Source organism: Schistocerca serialis, chromosome 2 (genome assembly GCF_023864345.2).
Source record: "Schistocerca serialis cubense isolate TAMUIC-IGC-003099 chromosome 2, iqSchSeri2.2, whole genome shotgun sequence".
In the NCBI taxonomy this organism is placed as follows: domain Eukaryota; kingdom Metazoa; phylum Arthropoda; class Insecta; order Orthoptera; family Acrididae; genus Schistocerca; species Schistocerca serialis.
In genome coordinates, this window is record NC_064639.1 from 1,028,604,076 (window position 1) to 1,028,625,987 (window position 21,912).

The 21,912-nt window shown below is 41.3% G+C and overlaps 1 protein-coding gene across 1 annotated transcript in view; it reads right to left on the reverse strand.

The window, feature by feature from the left end:
• Positions 1 to 21,912, reverse strand: part of LOC126458447 (phospholipid transfer protein C2CD2L) — a 598,436-nt gene that overhangs the window by 116,034 nt on the left and 460,490 nt on the right. The window contains exons 5-6 of the mRNA XM_050095510.1: positions 17,737 to 17,833; positions 11,035 to 11,143 (exon numbers count right to left, since the gene is read on the reverse strand). Of these exons, the coding sequence (XP_049951467.1) occupies positions 11,035 to 11,143; positions 17,737 to 17,833 (206 nt within the window). The remainder of the gene's footprint in view (positions 1 to 11,034; positions 11,144 to 17,736; positions 17,834 to 21,912) is intronic.

Here is a 21,912-nt window from a genome sequence, read left to right on the forward strand (position 1 = left end):
TGGCAGTCCGGCTTCTGTGGCCAAAGACAATCGTCATGTGTGTGTGAGGGGTTGTGCTTGCATAACTGTGTGTGTGTTGTTATCTTTAGAAGAAGGCTTTTTGGCTGAAAGCTCACATGTTTTGCAGTCTATTTGTCATGCCTGTTGGCGACTCCACATATCCTCTATATGGTTTATAGCAATCTATCCTTTTCATAACATTGTCATTTTTGCATCCTGGGTTTTCCATTGATTGATTTGTGCAAATGAGATAGATATGTAACAACTGACACAGTAGCAGTTGTTTAACTGATGTGATACACCAGTTTGTTCTAATGTTGGTAAACTGTTTATCTATTATGTTGCACCACAGGACATGCCTCCTCAAGATTTAAAAATACCACCTCAAGTTATTTCAAGCATAAAAATAATCTAAGAAGTAAAGGTAATCAATCACCATAAAGCTAACACATGTAGCAGCTGACAGTCCATAAACAAGACTGAACACATTACTAAGCATTTGGATGATGTCCATCTCGGAGCTACCTGACTAACAAAAATACGTACAAACACACACACGCACACACACAGGTACAGTTATCTCAACCCTTCACCCTAGGCAGACTGGTTTCCAGGAAAATGTAACTGGTGGAGACAAAAGAGCCATGTGTTTGTGAATGTGTTTTTGTTAGTAATATATCTCTGAGAAAGGACATCAGTTCCTCTGCTATATAGTAAGTGGTTACCTTTACTCCTACAATTGTTTGTATTCCACCAAGGACTTTCCAATATCATACTGAGAGTGCCTGTGCAAGAAGTTACTCCATGTAGCCACTTTTAACAGGACGATAATGCCATGTTCAAATACAATTTTTTGAACCTAGAGTAAATGTGACTGAGGATTCAGATTCCTGCACAGAGTATGGTCTGTTGACCAACAGTTTCTTCCACTATTTTCCCCATGGACAAAACTTTAAAGTCATAATACAGTAATTATCAGCTATACTTTTTTGATAGGTTTGAAGAACAAGATTACTACTTTCTGCATTTTGAAAATCAGGAAAACATTGTTCACACTACCTAAAATTAAATCAGCATGTAAATAATTTAGGAGTAAAGGAGACTGCTCACTGAAACTTGCATGCATGCACTCACTCACACACCTGTACACGTACAATGTGCTGGTTGGACAAACAATACCACAGTTACAGTTTGGCAGGTGGACTGGGGTGGGGGTAGTGTCTGATGGGGTGGGTAGAAGGGAAAGAGGCTGGAAGTAGGATGGTAGGTTGGTGATGGGTAGCTAGTGGCAGCAGGTGTGCAGCAGGCTAGGAATGCAGGAGGTAGGGGTGGCAGGTACCTGGGTTAGGCATGTGGCACACAGGTAACGGAGCTAGTGAGGTGCAGCACATGAAGAAGATGACATGAAGGATTGGATTTGGAGAGAGTGACAATCATAAGCCTTGCCACCCTGGGCACTTTATCTGTGTCTGCAGTGATGATAATTCCCTTGCCTAATATGTTAATAATATGTTAAAGGTCTCACAGAGGCCTTCAGAGCCAGGCACTACCCCCCCCCCCCCTCCCCCAATCTAGTCTGCAAACAGATTTCCTGTGCCGTATCTTCACACATCCCTAACTCTCCCACTGTCCCCAAGAAACAGATGCAAAGGAGTGCCTCCTTTCATGCATTCTTCACTCAATATCACCAAGGACTGCAGCAACTGAACCATACCCTTTTCCAGGACTTTCTCTACCATCATGCCTAGAACTGAGGGACATCAGTTACAAGATGCTTCTGATCTCTCCTAAAGTGGTTTTCCGTCACCCATCCAACCCACACAACATCCTCATCCATCCCCATGCCACTCCCTCTCCCAAATTCTTGCCACAGGGGTCATATCCCTGTGGAAGACCCAGACCTACTCAGTTCCACGTTCAAACTCAAGGGCTGCTTCACAACCCACACCATCTAGATCCTTCCCTCTGACACCAGCTTATCTGAACTGTATAGATGGGAGTTATCCTTGAAACACATCCTTCACTTTTGATATCATTCAGGACTCAGTCTCCACTAGCCCACTGTACCAACACCCTCTACCTAACAGTTTCCCCTTCCTCTGTCCTGCCACCTGCACCCCTATCCATGCCTCCATGTCATCTTCATGTATTATACCTCACTGGCTCTGGTACCCAGGAGCTGCATGCCATGCCCGTGCACCTGTCACTCCTTCCTCTCACATTCCTAGCCTGGACACCTACTGCTTTCCTCCAAGTCACTAGCTACCCATAGCCAACCTCTCTTCCTGCATCCCGCTTCTGTATTTCACAACCATCACCTGCAGTCTGACTGTTTCTGATGTTCTGAACCATGTCTGTTTGTGTTCCTCAATAAAGTGTTCCGTCAACTGAGTGACTGCCTTCCTCACATGCTCCAGTGCCATCCTCCAGCAGAGAAACATGTGCCTACTCCTAACTTTCAATAAAACCCTGTTACAATATTGGTGTCAGGATACCTGCCGGAGCTGGAAATGCTGATCCAGTGGAGGCTAGAAGAGAAGGAGTGCAGCAGCAGTGGCATTCAGCCTGTTTTCAACTAAGTGCTGGCAAAATGTGTGTTGCTTTGGGGCTGCCTCACTGTGTTTGTCCTTTCCCCTCTACTTTGGGTATATTACACGTTTGTGGTGGTAGTCCTGAGTGAAATGACTGTCTCTGGAAAGCAACAGCCCAGGAGACAATCCAGCATCTATTAAATGAGGTAGCTAAGATTAGAGCTGACAATGAAGTTTTGTAGAGTGAAGTGAATCATTTGACGGGTAAAAGAAGAGTAGGGTCATCTTCGAGCATGTCTTCACTTATCTGATGATGGTACGGTATCATTGGTGGCACCATTTTCCAGTAAATCTTATGGATAGTTTGCACATGGTTGCAAAGTTAGGGAACTAGACTGATGAAAAATTGTTAAATGTAGCTTGTTTAAAATTGTTTGGGGGATACCAAGACGTAAGTCATGTGGAATAAGAAATTGTGGGACACTCAGTTCTTTACTGACTTTCAGAAAAGATCAGTGGATGATTACAGGAAGAAGAATACCTTGTAATATTATCATGAACGACTTAATGGTGTAGCACAGAAGCAGGAAGAAACAATAGAAGGTTTCTGAACCACAAAAGGCTCACCATTGTAAATACACTCCTGGAAATGGAAAAAAGAACACATTGACACCGGTGTGTCAGACCCACCATACTTGCTCCGGACACTACGAGAGGGCTGTACAAGCAATGATCACACGCACGGCACAGCGGACACACCAGGAACCGCGGTGTTGGCCGTCGAATGGCGCTAGCTGCGCAGCATTTGTGCACCGCCGCCGTCAGTGTCAGCCAGTTTGCCGTGGCATACGGAGCTCCATCGCAGTCTTTAACACTGGTAGCATGCCGCGACAGCGTGGACGTGAACCGTATGTGCAGTTGACGGACTTTGAGCGAGGGCGTATAGTGGGCATGCGGGAGGCCGGGTGGACGTACCGCCGAATTGCTCAACACGTGGGGCGTGAGGTCTCCACAGTACATCGATGTTGTCGCCAGTGGTCGGCGGAAGGTGCACGTGCCCGTCGACCTGGGACCGGACCGCAGCGACGCACGGATGCACGCCAAGACCGTAGGATCCTACGCAGTGCCGTAGGGGACCGCACCGCCACTTCCCAGCAAATTAGGGACACTGTTGCTCCTGGGGTATCGGCGAGGACCATTCGCAACCGTCTCCATGAAGTTGGGCTACGGTCCCGCACACCGTTAGGCCGTCTTCCGCTCACGCCCCAACATCGTGCAGCCCGCCTCAATGGTGTCGCGACAGGCGTGAATGGAGGGACGAATGGAGACGTGTCGTCTTCAGCGATGAGAGTCGCTTCTGCCTTGGTGCCAATGATGGTCGTATGCGTGTTTGGCGCCGTGCAGGTGAGCGCCACAATCAGGACTGCATACGACCGAGGCACACAGGGCCAACACCCGGCATCATGGTGTGGGGAGCGATCTCCTACACTGGCCGTACACCACTGGTGATCGTCGAGGGGACACTGAATAGTGCACGGTACATCCAAACCGTCATCGAACCCATCGTTCTACCATTCCTAGACCGGCAAGGGAACTTGCTGTTCCAACAGGACAATGCACGTCCGCATGTATCCCGTGCCACCCAACGTGCTCTAGAAGGTGTAAGTCAACTACCCTGGCCAGCAAGATCTCTGGATCTGTCCGCCATTGAGCATGTTTGGGACTGGATGAAGCGTCGTCTCACGCGGTCTGCACGTCCAGCACGAACGCTGGTCCAACTGAGACGCCAGGTGGAAATGGCATGGCAAGCCGTTCCACAGGACTACATCCAGCATCTCTACGATCGTCTCCATGGGAGAATAGCAGCCTGCATTGCTGCGAGAGGTGAATATACACTGTACTAGTGCCGACATTGTGCATGCTCTGTTGCCTGTGTCTATGTGCCTGTGGTTCTGTCAGTGTGATCATGTGATGTATCTGACCCCAGGAATGTGTCAATAAAGTTTCCCCTTCCTGGGACAATGAATTCACGGTGTTCTTATTTCAATTTCCAGGAGTGTATGTATCAGTTAATGAATGATGATCATGCCAACAAAACCATTTTGCAGGTGGCATAACAACAGGCACTTGATGCATTTTTGTGCGACCTGCTGTCTGAAATGTCACAGAAAGGGTGCATGGATTTTCCCAAAACCCTGAAGAAGGCAGCTTTAACTGAAATTGATACCATAACTAGACCAAGAGAGAAGCATGTAGTGTTTAACGCAGAGATTGTGCATTATACGTGTGGTGCTCCAGACCACTTTCAACATTTCTGTATGAAATTACAATGTCAGAGGAGCAAGCAAGTGGGGTACTCTGTTCAAAAATGTCTACCGGCACATAGACAGTGGAATCAGCATAACAGTCCTGCCCCTGCATTAAATGGTACAGGGGATGGTGTGACCACTGCGGTACGGCACCAGTAAGTTTGGCTACGGGCATCCCAGCGCAAAATCAAATGGCGATATTCATCTATTCAGCTATATACAGGGAAGGTTGTGTAAATTGTTGTTGGATACAAGATCACAAATATCCATGGCTAGCCAGAGTATACTGAGGGCAGTGAATTTGAACCCACCATGCTGTGCATTACATGGTGTGGGTGGTAAAAGTGTGAATCCTCTCAGTTGCACACTGTTGGGTTTCCAAGTGGGAGGGAGAGACTTCCAAAAGTTCTGCCTTCTGTGGGCATTAGCTATAAGATCTTTCTGGTTTGGATTTACTGAGTAAACATCATGCTAAAATTAATCTGCAGCAATGCACAGTAGAGCTGGATGGGATAATTACTCCACCTTGGTTTTATGACTGTGAGGGCCAAACTGTCGCACAGGACACCCAAGACATCAGATAAGCCAGTTAAACTGTGTACACAGTCTTTAGATCTGACTCACACAATACAATACCAAAAGGTGCAGGAAGTCTGGTCTGCATGAACATAGGAACTGATCTGCCGGTTAATACTGTGTATGTGATAGAGCCCTTTCCAGAGAATGAGATAAGGGATCAGACTCAGCATCTCTGCTATATAGTGAGTAGCAACTTTCCATTATATTTTTATATTCCAGCCTGGATTTTCCATTGTTTGACATGTAATTTAGTGTTTTTCCTTCTTCTCTGCATCTATATTATGCCTCCCTTCTTTTTAATTTGTTCCCCTTTCAATTTCCCCACTCTCTCATTTGCTACTGAACTACTCTGTCCAGTCACTTTAATGTGACCACCTGTCAAAAGCATGAATCTGCAGAAGGTGGTTACCTTCTGCAGTGCAGACAACTGCGAGATGTGTGGGAAGAGAGTTAGTGAGGTTCTGGAAGGTACCAACAGGAATATGGACCCATGCCGACTCCAGTGCTGTGGCCAGCTGTGCTATGTTTCTTGGTTGAGACTCCATAGTGCGAACAGCTCGATTAAGATGGTTCCACAGATTGTAAATTGGGTTTAAATCTGGGGAGTTTGGTGGCCAGAGGACTATGATAAATTCATCCTGGCACTCTTTCAAAAACAGACATACAATGTGAGCTGTGTTACATGTTGCATTGTCCTGATAGTAGATGCCACTGTGCTGCAGGAAAATAAACTGCATGTAGAAGTAGACATGGTTCCCAAGACTAGATGGATACTTGTGTTGATCTATTGTGCCTTCCAGAATGACGAGATCACACAAGGACTGCCACAAAAACATTCCCCAGCCTATAATGCTCCCTACTCTGATCTGGACCCTTCTGACAATTCAACAATTATCTGTCTGATGGAGCAATATGTGATTCCCACCACTCAGTGGATGTCCAGTGTCCAGTTGTGGTATTGGCATTCAAATTCCAGCGTTCATCACTGATGAACAGCAGTCAGCACGGGTGCTTGAAGGAAGCTCCTGCTGCAGAGGCTCATACACAACATTCACTGAACATGTGAAGGTTCATTTCTGTCAACAGTACCTGTCGATTTGAATTCCCACTGAGCAAGTCCAATACAGCATGTGCCTGTTGCTGGAGTAATGCACATGGTGGCTGCAAGTGCTGGGAGGGTGCTCCACAGACTGGATGAGCAGCACTGCAGTCCCAGTGGCAGAAGAATTTTTCCGTTTACCTATCAACTTTGCCATATAACTCAAACAAGGATAACTGAACTGCCACACCTGGCTATGCGTTGAGTTCCAATGGTGAGTGGGCCTATGTATTTTGTGCACTGGGCACTTGTTATTGAGAAGCTGCTACATCGTGTGTCGAGGAAATTGTTGTTGCATGGCTTGGCAGCAATTTCACTGTAACATTCTAACTTACGGACACTGTATTGCAAGATGAGCAGTTAGAATCTCTCCAGAGTGTGAACCTAAGAACCTGGAAATACTAGGTCACATGATTTGTTCTATTCTGAGTGGGTATCCGCTGATTCGGAGTTAGGTCACCTGAAGAAGAAATACAAGGAAAGGAAACTTGTTAAACAATATTTTCTAAAAGACAATGTCCTGTGTTGTACCGTGCAGGACAGTTGCAGGAATAAAATAGTTTTACCTAAAGATCTGGTACCTCTGGTTTTTAAATATTGTCATGAAACTCCCACAAGTGGCCATCTTGGGTTCTGCAAGACCAAAATGAAGACCAGTGAACACTGTATATGGAAGAGAATGGATGAACAAATCAAGATATTAGTTATCAGCTATAAGCTGTGTGCTATAAGTAAATCAGTGATTAACACTCGGCGGGGATTTTTAGTCATCTGAGGTAATTAATTAGGATATGGAAAGAATATATGTTGATTATGTGGGGCCTTTTCCACATTTGTGAGAGGAGAACATGGCACATGCTTGTGTGTGGATAGCCTTACACATTTTTCTTAGTTAATCTGATGCAAGGCACCACCCCTAGAATTACAATCAAATGTCTCCAGTCAATGTTTGGCATGTTTGGTGCCTGTAGGTCAGTGGTTATGGAAAATGCCATAAACTTCACCTTGGCAGCCTTCTACAACTTCTGTTTTGACATGCATATTAAGCCATACCATGACTGCGGTGTATTATCCTAGTCCATCTTTTGCTGAGTGAGTGAAGAGCAACCTGCGTGCAGTGCTCATTGCCTTCCATAGTGCAGACCACATGCATTGTGATAGCTTCCAGCCCTGATTGGGATATGCTTTTAACACAGCCACACATTAGGACCATACACAAACTCCAGCGACTTCAATGTTTGCCTTTGAATTAATTCTCCATTGTCCAATTTATGGATGTTGAATGATTTGCTTCCTGAGAAAGTTGATGCTATGTAAACTTGGGATGACTGGAAGCACATGAAGAGCAATCTTAAACTCGTTCATGAGAAATCACAGTGCTGCAACAATGCTGGGAAGAAGTAAATCTCATTAAAGCCAGTTAAAAGTATGGGGGTTAAGCATTTTACAGCAGTAAGCTGGGGACAGGATAAGGTAATGAGGAAACTCTTGCCCAGATTTGTGGGCCTGGTTCAGATCTTGCATTTTGTGATGTTGGTCACCTTGCTCATCAGGAATCTGCAGACCAAACAAATATTTCAGGTGCACAATACACAGACTAAACCTTTCAGGAGTAGGGTGCTTCCCAGTCAACACAAATTGTTTAAGTTCGTAGGCTTCCATGGCTGGTGTCATTTTGGATAAACATCACTGTAAAATACTAAAACAACTAAACAGCTGATGTTCCAACCAACTTACTGCAGTCATCTTTAGGGCGGTTCACTGAAAACCAAAACAAATAAATTGCCGATGTTTTAAGTGACTTGCTGTGGTCCTCTTCAGGGCAGTTCAATGAGCATAAACCATCCTGAAGAGGGCTGCAGCAAGTAGGTTTAAACGTCAGCAGTTTAGTTGTTTTAGTAGTTTACAATGACATGGCACACAACCCAAAATTATTTTATCCAAAATAAATTGTTTCAGTCAGTTGAATAAGTTCTTACTTATGAGGAGTCTTGTGTAAAGATTAGCAAGCTAGTCTTTTAAGTACTTTGAATCTTGTCACTATCCATGTAATCAAAATTGAGTGCTCTTCTAAAAACCAGAGTGAGTATTAAAAATAAATAAATTGCACTTGGAGGTGGATGGTGATAGCCTTTGTAGGATGACACAGTGTTGTAACCCGAAGACTATATACCTTGAACAAGTTTCAGTATTCCTTCCCTTTCTCCTGGGCCTTTTGGTCTAAGGGAGGCGAGGGTGTGATGGTTCATTTACATCTCCAGTAACTGAGGATTTGAATTCTACCCAGCAAGTCCAGTGCGGTGTTCGTGCGCCACTGGAGTAATGAACACAGTGGGAGAAAGTGTTTGGAGGGCATTCCACAGACTGCAAAAGCAGCACTGCATGCCTGGTGGCAGAAGAATTTTTCCTGTGGATTGATCAACTTCACCATATCACTCAAATGAGGGTGAAAGTGTGGCCACACCTGGCTATGCATCGGATTCCTATAGTAAATGGGCCTATTTGCTATGGGCAAAGGTTAATAAGAAGCTACTATAATGTGTGTCAAAAGAAAGTTGTCCTTGCATGACTTGGCAGCAGTTTCACTGTAACATTCTGATTTATGGACATTGTGTTGAATCAGAAGGTGAGTGTAATACTTTCCATGTTTTGTGATTTATAAGGAAGTGAAGTTGGAACATTTTGAAATCGAACTCATGATGCCAGTGTTAGTGGCTGATACTTAGTGCTTAGTTTAAGAAAGCTTTATTTGTTCTTTACAGCATCTCTTGGTGCTTTTGAATGTCACCATTCGCTTTGGCACATTGTTTCCTGAGTTCACTTCTTGTTCAGATGTGTTCAATTGATATTCCCCATGTCAAGTCCTGGCAAAAGGTTATTTATTTTTAATAAGATTCATTGGCGTAAAATTATTTGGTTTATAATTAGGAAGTTCTTTAAATGTCTATGTCACACTTGGTCAACTATTAAGAGAGTTCTTAGCTATCATTTTAATATTCTGGGTTGCTGGTTTCTTAATTATTAATAAAGGACAAGGTTTTGTCTAGAGGCAGCTCCTCCTGGTAGAGAACTTGTGTTTAAGATTGTTTTAAGGAAATGCTCAATTATGATCAAACTGTTATAAACACATCTTGACCCCAGTAACACCTCTCCTAAAATCGTTACAGAATGGCCCTTGGTTCATCTGGATGGTCTGTCGCTCAACAGCTCCCCATCTATCTGTCCATACACATCTTTGCAGCCGTCATTCACTCCTGTTGTCTATGGCTCATGATGCACCACAGTTGGCTTGGCACCAGTTTTGGGTAGCACCATTTTGCCATGCATGGTACACTTTAAGCATGAGGACACTCAAATAGTTTACAAACTTAGCAACATAGGAAAAGCTTCCAACCTTGGCCAAAAAGTCAATGACCATGCCATTTTAGACATCAAATAAATCACTCTATTTCCATATTACAACAATGACTGCACTGTTTTCCGCATCCCCCAGATACACTTTATATACCATCACTGCTAATGCTGCCACTTGCTGTCTGCGAGTATTTACTGCATGTTGAGATCAAACATAGGTTGTGATCACATTAACATGACTGGATCGTTTATCTGTATAACATCTGCGATGAATCAGTGGTTACCTTTCAGGATGTTATCCTGTTAACTAACACTCCTCCTCCACACCTCCCAACCCCCTCTGTCACATTTTGTACAATTTACTTTTGTACTTCCACAATGAGACAATGTAAGCTTAGATGAATTTTGTTGACAATGGTTCTTTTTAGAGTGTTATCCTGTGACTGACCAATGAATTTATGTAGCCTAAACGTGTAATTTTTTTCTTTTGTGTTTAAAAAAATTAAATGTTTTGCATAAGTTTTATTTCTTTTAATGTTGAGTATATTCTTCATAACTGGAATATTTCTAATGTTGATTTTTTTTTCTTTTTGTAAGCTTTTTTATATTACTTTTGTATGTATTGGCTAATTCGTATTTGCAACATCAGGCGCAGATTGGGAGAGGAGGGGGGGGGGGGGGGGGGGGGCAACCGGGTTATCTGCCCCTGGTGGCAATTTCAAGGGGCGCTAAAATTCATATTCTGGAAGGAAAAAACCTCATTTCACAAAGCACCTAGCACCCACCATATGTTGGTCTATCGATTATTCATATGGTTTTGAAATGCACCCTTGTTAGTTTTTGGACATTTTTGAACACATTCTATGTTGATTTCTGAATGAATCATCAGTTGATTTTTGAATACATGCATAGTGTAGGCCTAAGGGATGTGTCTGCTAGGGGAATCTCCGTCACACCTAGAAATAAAAAACTTTCCCACAGACTAATGGGGACAGGGCTACACAAGCTGGAGCCAAATAAACCCAAATGGGTGTATGCTAAGCATAGTTTGTTTATATGGTTGGTTGGGTGTTTGAAGGATCAGCATTGTTATAATTATTAGCAAAGTCCATAGACTCAAACTACCACAGTGGAAATAAATGACTAATAGGAATAAACTTACAATAGGAAATGCTCATCCCAAACTGGACTGCTTGTGTCTTTCTTGATAGAAGTTTGATTCTTCTGAGGAGGATCATCCATTTCGACAACACAATATGGTTCTGTGCATCCTGAAAGAGAGGAAAAAAGTATATCTTTATTACAACATGTTTAAGCTTATCTCAAAAACAGACTTATATATAGACTAAACTCTGTCCAAACTGGGCTTGGAAGGCCCAGTGATGCTGACCAACTACCAAATCATCCTCAGCCTATGGGCATCACTGGATGCGAAAAATGTGTGGCATGTGGTCAGCACACCGTCCTCCCATTTGTCATCAGTTTATGAGGTCAGAGTCAATACTTCCAAGTTAAATAGCTCCTCAATTTGCCTCACAAGATGCAGATGGAAGACTAGACAGAGGGTAGTGGGGACAGGGTGGGCAAGGAGAGGAAAGTTGAAAAGGAAGAGAAGCAAAAACATTGTGGGTGTGTTGCTGGAGCAGAAGGCTGTGTAGCCCAGACTGTGCCATCTGGATCATTCCTATCAGTACAAGTTTTTTTTAATTGCACAGGTGGGAACTCTCCCTGCAATATATCCTACATTCTTGTAACCCCCTACCCACAACTTTTGTTAGTCACTATCCTTCACCCAACTATCCCATTTCCTATACACACTCCAGCATTACATAGCCTTCTGTTCCACCAAGGCAACCACAAACTTTTTACTTCTCTCCTTTCCCACTCCCTCCCCCTCCACCCTCTACCTAACCTCTTGTCTGCAACTAGCTGCCCTGTCCTTACCCTACCACATCCCTATATACTGCATACTCCCACAAGCAGCACTTTATCGTCCACCACCCCTGCCGTGCTGTCCCTCCCATCCCTGCCCCAGCCTCAGGGCTGTGTGTGTGTGTGTGTGTGTGTGTGTGTGTGTGTGTGTGTGTGTGTGTGTGTGTGTGTGTGTTTTGTCTTCTTCAGAAGAAGGCCTTTTGGCTGAAAGCTTACTTGTTTAGCAGTCTTCCTGCTGAGCCTGTCTGCAACTCAACATCTGCACTACATGGTGAGTAACGGCCGGTCCTTTTCATGATATTGTCATTAGTTAATCCTGGATTTTCCATTACACACACACACACACACACACACACACACACACACACAAAATATATGTATATCAATTCAAAGATACATGACATGTACTTTAGATGGAGCTACAAGTGAGTAATGTGTTGATTTAACCACTGACAATACCTACCTCCTCACTCACGATCACTAACACCTACTTGTGTGGTACCAGTAGTGCTTCATTTCAAGCTATCTGGATTGGGGGGTTCTAGAGGTACCAAAAATATCACTGGAATTTGGCTAGCAATACGGTCATAGGTAGTAACATAAATTTGCTTTTAGTTGGAGAGTGACTTCATGTCCCACAGACCATCTGCAAGATTTTTATCAAAATTATGTGAAATGAGTCCATTTACAGGCTATGTATAATGATTTGTTTCTGTGTATGGTTGCATGGTAGGCATTTACCAAATACTAGACAGTACAGTGATTTTAAACTCAGTAAAAATTAAAGTTAATCTTTGTCAGTATTTACAAGTGAAACACAGATGCAACAACATATTGTTCTACCATTGTATAAACATTACCAGTGTTTAATTAAATATTCATCAATGGAATAGAAGGAGTTGACCACCACAAGAAATGACATCAAATAAGATTTTAATTTTCTTTGCTACCTGTAAGACATTTTATGTAGTTTAGCAAATAATCACAGATTTTTTATGGCTGTGTTTTGAACTCTTTTCTAGAGCCACTAACTGTTTACTGTTTAAGTAATGAGTAAAATTGGTCATTTTTTATTCTAGTATTGTAGCTGCATAAATTACTATTATTCTGAAATTCTTATGAATTACAGATGACAAATCTCATTGTCAGATATACATACTGTGAAAGAGAAGTCAGAATGGTTAACTCCTAGAAGTGTTGACTACAAGATGATTGTGAGGGAGCACCACATATTACTCTCACTGCTCACTTTTGTGCATTGAATATTTTCTTCCTAATCGATGAATCACCCCACAAAATTATCCAGCAAGAGACTAAAGAAACGTAATATGTAAAATATGTTTCTTTCCTAAACTAGGAATTATACGAAGAGAAAAAGATGTTGAACTTCATTGTTTGGGAAGTCAAAATCATGTTCCATCCAGCTCAAATTTCCAGCAGTATGCACACCCAAAAGTATGGAGCATTCTAACCTATTCGTTGACTCCTGTTCATGTGCTAAATTCATTTTTGATGTTATGTTATCCTTTGTACAGAACTGAACATAATGTGTATGGTTTTTTCCAAGGGAGTCCATTTGCAGGCAACCACTTATTAATGCTTTTACAAATATTAGCAACAATTTTTCTGTTCAGTCTCTTACACTGCATTAATTATAAACATTTCTGCATGTTGCAAAATGTATCAGCTCTGTTGTTGTATGTCACTGAAAATCATTCACATATGTAAGGAATAGGAGTGGAGGAAAAATTGAATCTTCTGTGACTCCATTCTTGCTTTTCCCAGTCACTAAAGTTTTCTCTCTCTTGAGAATTAATCAGTGTCACATTTTGCAATCCTTTAACTAAAAAGTGAAGCATTCAGAAGGGGAGGAGGAAAAGAAATGAAACTTCACAGGTTGAGTGAGTGTGTGTGTGTGATGTTATTTCAGAGATTACCGTACAACATCGAGTCAAATTTACAAAGAACTTGACAGTATGAGCCCATTTATCAGTATGACATTGCACCCCCTCTGTCCTGGATGCATGCACTGATGCAGCTGGTAAAGATATCTTAAGGGCAATTTATCATCTCCTGAGGCAAACTGGCCCACAATGGTTGTAACTTGTCCTTGATATCATGGATACTGGCACTGGGACAGAGTTGACACGCAAACTGGTCCCACATACATTCAATTGGGGACAGTTCTAGGGTTCTTGCTGGGCACATGAGCACCTCAATATCATGCTCACAGTTATAGAGACACATGCCATCTGTGGACAAACATTGTCAATGTCCTATATAAAACATTTTCAGACTTCTCATTGTGTCAGTTCCGGGTAAAACCTTGAGATTTCAAGCATCATCTGCATTGTCTTTGTCAGGATCAACTGACTGCCCAAACTGCTCGCGGTGTTGACATCTGTGATGGTGGTGGCATCAGATTCGCAGCAGCATAAACACGGCAATGAATATCTCTGCCTTTTCTCTGCATCAAGAGATTGCTTCCACACACCACTACACTTATATCCAATGTCACAGTTGAAGTTCTTCTTGCATATTCTTATTTCTACAGCCTCTTTAACTATAAAATCCCAGTATGAAGGAGCCTGTGACAAAAGTTTCATTTTGTAAACTGTATTTTGAGTATGTTTGTGAATCAGTGCTCAGCAGTTGCAAATTTCTCCAGTTCTCAATTTTTAATATGCTGTTGATGTTCTGCACAGCAGTTGGAAATGGTGCAGATTGACTGACCAATGCAGCTGCTCCCACACTCACAAAGAATGTTATAAATCCCAGGGATTCTGAGGCCAAGAGTGTCCCTTATCTTCTTAGGAGGTCAGACCATATAGCACCACAGAAAGGAAGGAATACGACTGATGGCTCATCACATGAATGTTTAATATATTCACATTTCCTTTTCTTGGAGAAGGCTGACCTCATTGCTCTTCTTTTGAAACACATATTTTGATGATTAATTTTGGAAACAGTTTTTGCTCTGTCTGCTAATGTATTTAAAACTGTGTTCTTCTGGAATGGATAATGAAAATTCTGGGAATTTATATATAAAACAGTGTTCATCGGCTTGTGGTATGCTGAATGATTGAGAGGTCCATCCAACTTTTGTTGTGACAAAACATCTCAAAATGGCAGCCTTCCATCTCATTCTGTCTCAACAGTGAATTGTGTGTTTTGGTGTATACTATTCATGTGTTCAAGGATGTGCTCAAGAGCTTTTATGCTGTGTGGCCAGACTATAAACGTGTCACCAATGTGATGATAAAATGAAGTTGGATAAAGCGGAACCAAATTCAATGCACGTTCCTCAAAATGTTCCATAAAAGAGTTGTCCACCACTGGAGACAATGGAGAACCCACAGCCATTCCATCTGTTATTTCATAACATTTACCACAATACAAGAAGTAGGTGGTTGTCATAACATATTGGAAGCTTGAGGTTTTAGCCTGAATTGACATGGCTAGATGTCCAAGAATATTTTATACAGCAGCACTGTCTTGAAAGACTCTGTTCTCAAGCATTGTCATGTTGAAAAATGGTACGATGTCACTGACCCATAAGAGTTAACACATAAGAATGCAGGATGTCTGTAACACACTACTGTGCCATCAGAGTTCCCTCAATCACTACCAACAGTGGCTTGAAGTTATACATGATGGGTCCCCACATCATGAGGGCAGGAGTAGTAGTAGTAGTAGTAGTAGAGGGATTTTAGGGCGCACGATGAGGGCAGGAGTAACACCGTTATGCCTCTCCAAAACACTGGAAGAATGGGCCCTCTCCTGCAGAGCTGCATTCGTCACTGAACCCAATGTGACACCATTCATAAGCATTCCACATTTCGTGGTCATAGCACCACTCCAAATGCAGCTGCTTATGTTGTGTTGAAGGGTAGCCTACGCATGGGACAGTATTTCCTTAAACCATCTGCTCCTAGTTTCTGATCAGTAGTGTGGGATGTCACATAATGTTGAAGAGAGTTCTTACTTGTTCTCAGAAGGCAAGTACAGATGTGAAGGGATTACAATGTGCTTGTGCACAATTTGGTGATCTTCCCTTGTGGTGGTCAGAGGTGGTCAATCGGAACCTTGCGGAGTATGTTTGCCCTCACATTCCCATGCAACATCGGGCAACTGTCACATCCAAATTCCCAACAAATCTGAATACTGCACAATTTAACCAGTTTGCCAAATGGAGACTCACAATACAGCCCCTTTCAAACTCTCTCACTTGCTGATAATGCTGTCATAATGAGTACACAACATTTTCCTGTCCTTCATGGTGGTCACTCAACATCTGAAGCAGTTCACACTTTTCTATACCACACCAAACTTGGCAAAAATACTAAAGTAAAAACACCACTGACACACTCTGGTGGCCATCCTACTTGTCACAGCGAATTGTGACTGAATAATTTAATGACTCAGTGATTTTGTGTACATATATGAAATTACACTGACATCCAACCATTTCATCTGAGTGCTTCACTAATGTCTGTTGACATTCTTGAATTGACAGATGTACTGCCAGATATTATCGTTTTCCTTGAATGACATTTCAGTGATGTGACTGGTAACCATCATCAGCCGGGTGCTACCTTAGACCAATCGTTCAGCGTGTGGTTTGCTCCCCCAGGCACTGCCCTTGGGTGTTCATGCCACTTGACACTTTTTGAATGCCATCTGTCCCTGCTGACACTGTCCTTGAGTGTTCTGTTTTTGGTCCACACTTACTGGTCACATTCTGTTTGCAGTCCAGTCCCATTTGCACTGTCCTGGGACATTCTGTTGTCAATCTACTCTGTCTGGCAGTGTGCTTGAGGCATCTGTGCTGATGCATTGTGCATTTATTTTGCTTTTAGTAGATCCAAAGCAGTATCCCACATTTTATTCAGCTGATAGCATGTGTCCTGATTGATAGGTTCTCCATCAATTGAATCTAGATCGACTCCCTCATTACACTATTCCAGTATCTGGGGATCTGGTGTCCATCTCTGTTTGAAATGTCAAGTCCAAGTGAGCTTTTGTTTTTGAAAATTTTTTAATCCCTTTAATGTCAATGAAAGGTTTTGGTGTTACTGCAAGTTATTAAGTCTCTGCGTAATAACATTTTCTACATATCCCCTTGCTCCCTCAATCCTACTTTTGCTGCTACATTTACAAAGCGATCATTAAAAATGCTTGTGATGCATGAATTATCAGTCACACTACAGGCATTCAGTTTAACTGTGATACTATCTTGGGCACTGGTTCTGATCACTAGAGTGTGTGCAAATTTTCTGGGTTAAATTGCAAAGTTCTTTGTTGTATCTCATGAAATGAAGGGATGAGACACGACTGATGGTGACCCATTTGTTGGATGGGGGCATTAAACTCAGCAGCCCGATTTGGTGCTATTTGAGGGGAGTAGGCTATGTGCTTTCCCAGCACCTTGAGCAACAGAAATATGACACTATGCTTATCACAGTCACTGACACAATACAAGTACACAAATGTCAAGTCAGACATACAAGTCTCCCAAATGGCATCCAGTAAAGAGGCTTGCACAAGACAACAAGCCACACATAAAGCCCCATTGACAGTGAAACATACAATGTAATTTCCCCATAAACTGATTAGTTTTCTTATTTCATGTTCCAATATATCTTGCACATTCAAATGTGCACAAAACTAACTGCATGACTCAGCAAAACTGAAATCATCTTTTTTCTATTACTTAAAAAGTCATACTGTTTTTAATATTAAGTCACATTGATACTTTACTCACATTAAGTGAATGAGCTTTTAAACAGCCTCAGAACTAATTATTTATGTGCAGAATAGATCACTGTTTTGAATATTAAGTCAATTGATACTTTACTCACATTAAGTGAATGAGCTTTTAAACAGCCTCAGAACTAATTATTTATGTGCAGAATAGATCACTATTTATTACCTTGTTTTGCTCCTAAGCCTGTGGCTTTGATTATTTTGATAAGAAGCCTTTTCTCTGCTGCAGTCTTTGTTAAATTGGAAGGATACTGTGAAGCCATCTGAAATATATCACCTTCATTAATCACAATATAAACTAATAAAATAGCACTACACAATGTATATTCCAATTGTATGAGCATATAAATGAATTGCTGATTGCAAAAGCAACCTAAGTCACAAAACCCTACTTTTAAGGAAAGTGAGAAAAACAATATGAGTACTATGTAAATTATTAGAATAAGGTGAAACTTAAGCCAAAGATTAAGCAGCACTCAACAGGTTTATTGTAAACATCTCGCACATACATGCTAACTCATTTGCATTGCAAAAAACTTTTTATGCTGTGGATTTAGGTTGCTTCTGCAACCAATGCATTTGACACTAAAAAAATTTCAAAAAATACAATTTTAAAGCAATTAACTATTTTTATTTAGAATATAGTACCCTGATCTTATGTTTCTTGCAAAGCTGTAACATGACTTATTTGAATGCTTCCACTAATTAACACTGTTTACAAAAGGAAAAACAAGTAACAAAACAAAACAGTATTTAATGTTTACAGTTTAGAAGTCCACTCAATGTTTTTTTTGCGTATTTGCTGTAGGCCAAGTTAATATTTCATTCTAGAAGGATGACACACTTTCACTGTCAGGAACAAATTGTACACATTGTTTAATGTATTCAATTTTCTTCACCCCAACAGGTACTTTCATATCCTTGTAACACTTTTCATCTAGCAACTGTGGTTTCTATCTTTGGTCAAATTTCAAGGAGAAGTTATTGGCACGAAGCCCATTAATGAATTCCATTGCTTCCACAACTCCTGGCATTGATGATTTATAATGGAAATGATGAAACTTTGAAATATTTAGAGGTACCTTGTCTGCCCTTGGAATATCTCATTTCAGTATTTCAATAGAAAAGAAAGTCTTATAAATTGATGGCCACCGCTTCTCGAAGTCTGTTATTTCATCTCCATTCACCAAATCCATGATTAAATTACACTTTGCAGTTACTATAAGCTCCATTAATTCGTGGATTGCGTACATTCTCTCTACTTTCTTGAGAGCTCTCTTTATTACCCCAAATACCCTATCATGTGACAGGAATGAATGACCACAGATAGGGTAAAAATGTTCAGTCTGTTCAAATTGGTCTAACTCCACAAGAGCTAAATGCAGGCGGATCATTGTGTTGTGTTTGTTCTGTCCCGGGCAGTTATCAGAAAACAGAAGTAAGTTTTTCACATCTTGGACCATATAGTCATTGATGTAGCTTAATAGAAAAGTACAAACTTCAGTGGGTCCTTTCTTCACATTCCTTTCATGATAGAGATAAAAAACAGATGACCTTGTGTGTAGATTATGTATATAAAATATTGCAACAGTCGACTGGCACAAGTAGAACAGCTCTTTCACCGGGACATGAGGAAGTTGAACATTCTGCATGTAGCCTAAACATAAAGCAGTAGTTCCAGGATTAGTCTCCAACTGTCTTTTCCCATCTTGCAGAGCATCATAAACCTTCTTAGATTTTCAGATGTGGACAATCTTCTCTGCTAGTGCTGCTTGTTTTGCTACCTCATTGAATGTTTTTGCTTTAATCTTTAACGTCAACTCTTCACAGGTGCAGCAAGTGTCTACTTCAGGTCTTCCAAAAGCAAGTGAAAAGTTTTCACAAAAAATCTTATTACTGTACTCATATTTCACTGGCAAGTTAGGATGTTTGGCTATAAAAAGTTGGTGCATTTTTTTCACAGATAGTTCACAGTCAAGGTAGTGCATAGTGTGGCTACCACTATGGGAAATGATCCTTAACAGGAAATGATCTGATGTGATCTGCAGTTTTGACAATTTTCTTTAACAATATAGCATTAACACTCTTACATTTCCCTCTTCTGTCTTTCAATGCCTGCCCACTGCAGTTTGCGAATTATTTTAACTTTCGCATCTGTTACTGCATAAATACTTAGAAAATCTTTTCTACTTAACTCAAATTGTTTGTCTCCAACAAGGACACAGTAGGTAAAAGATTTTTCATGCCTGCACCCCTTCTCACTTCTTGGACGGTGTCTTTTAACATCACTAGCTGTGCTCAGTCCTTGTACGAAGGGGTCCTGGTCATTCTTGCTTTCCATATTCAGAAAATGTGCTAAAGCTTGAGTTCTGTAGTCTTCTGCAATAACATTAAAACAGCTTCTTCGATAGTGCAGTCTTCTCCTGTCACCTTTTTCAGAATTGCTTTGACTCTATAATTCACGAGTTCCTCTCCATGAATTTTAGCTTTCTTCATAATATTTATTTGATATCCAGAAGAATATTTCACCCTTTTCTTCTCATAACTGCTGGTACATGCCGCTTCATCCATTTTGACACGAATACTAAAATCAACATTGCCAATTTCTTTTGTTCAGTTGAACCGCACTTTACTGTAGTGCCAACAGTTGAGAAGAAAAATAAGCGAAGTCCTGGACTTCGGACATTTCTGCACTCAGCTCAAACTTCCTACCTCTGTTTAAACAGTAACAAACGATGACTTTGGCTGTTTTCATGCAGATTCTGGTGGAGCTACATGCAGAGTATGCATTTTTGCCTTTACTCAGTTTTCACCAAAAGTGGACTTAGGTGGTTTTTGCAATCAGCGATTCAAATATACCTGTGATGATCAAGTTTACTGATAACCTAAACCTGTTGCACCATTTTAAAAGTTCATTGCAATGATATTTGTGTTCCCCAGCTTCTTAACTTCAATACAAATGTATTAAGATAGTGACACAACTTTTCAGTATCAATGCACATGAAACCAGAAATTGTGAATATTCTTCATCCCCTATATACTGATCGCATAGAAGCCTTTAGGTTAATAACAGCTTGTATAGAGATGTATAACTCATCATTCTTCCCACACTCCACTCATGAATGGAACAGGAAGACATTGTGGTGCAATAAAAAGTATATGTTTCATAGTCATTCACAGAGTATGGATGTAGATGTTCACCTACATCTCAATGCAGACTGTGGACAGAAGAATCTTGGAATATACACTCTGGGAATTTTAATGGTATGTTTTTCTATAAGGCACAAAAGCTTTCTTTAGCCCTCCCACTGGAGTTTGTTGAGTGGTTGTAACACTAGTACAAAACAGACAAACCAGCTCCTCTACCCAATTTATTAACCCTACTTGGTAAGGGTCTCAACTCACAAACGGCTCTATAATTGCAGAGAATCTTAGGATACTTTAACTGAGTATGCTTTCTTCACAAGTGCACACTCATGAACAAATGAGTTAGAGACAACTGCCTAGTAGCATGTAGCATCCCTTCTCACCCTCACAATGGCAGTGACACAATTTGGCTCAGACTAAACAAGACACCAAAGACAGTCAGGAAGCAACATGAACCATGAGGCTCAACCGTTGCACAAAAAGACTAAAGACATGTGATGTGAAAGGAGAGGGAGACAATACACAAGTGATGTTCTGTTCACTGGGTTTTCCTCACACTATTCTGACAATTCAGAAGCAGTTTTCATGATGAAGGTACAAGAGGCCTACATAGTGCTGTAGACAAACAAATGAAGAAAGGAAGATTAAGGTTTAATTTCCTGTTAACAACAATGTCTCTAGAGATGGGACACAAGTTCGGATTGGTTAAAGATGAGCAATGAAATTGACAGAGACCTTTCAAAGGAACCATCCTGTCATTTGCCTTAAGTGATTAAGGGAAATTATGGAGAACTTGAATATGGGTAGTTGGAATAGATCTGAATCATTATCCTCCCAAATGTGTGTCCAGTGTGCAAACAAATTGGATGCACGTGATCAGTCAGTAGGCTCCTCTATTGTTCACTGATGAAACAATGGGAGTTAGGTCCCTTACACAACAGTGCTTTCACCACATGCCTGAATGGTATCCTCATGACAAATGGGACATATCACTTCATGTGTTCTTTTGAGGTGCTCATAACCTGCTATTGGCATGTACCACAATTCTTCATTCTAACACTAACAGACATGTGATTTGAAGCACTGTGGCCCATCTGTTCACTGCTACCATCACCAGCTGCTAACAGTAATCTCAATTATCAATACATATTGCCAATGACTGCTGATACTATTGGTGGCAGTTTTTCCTAAATCA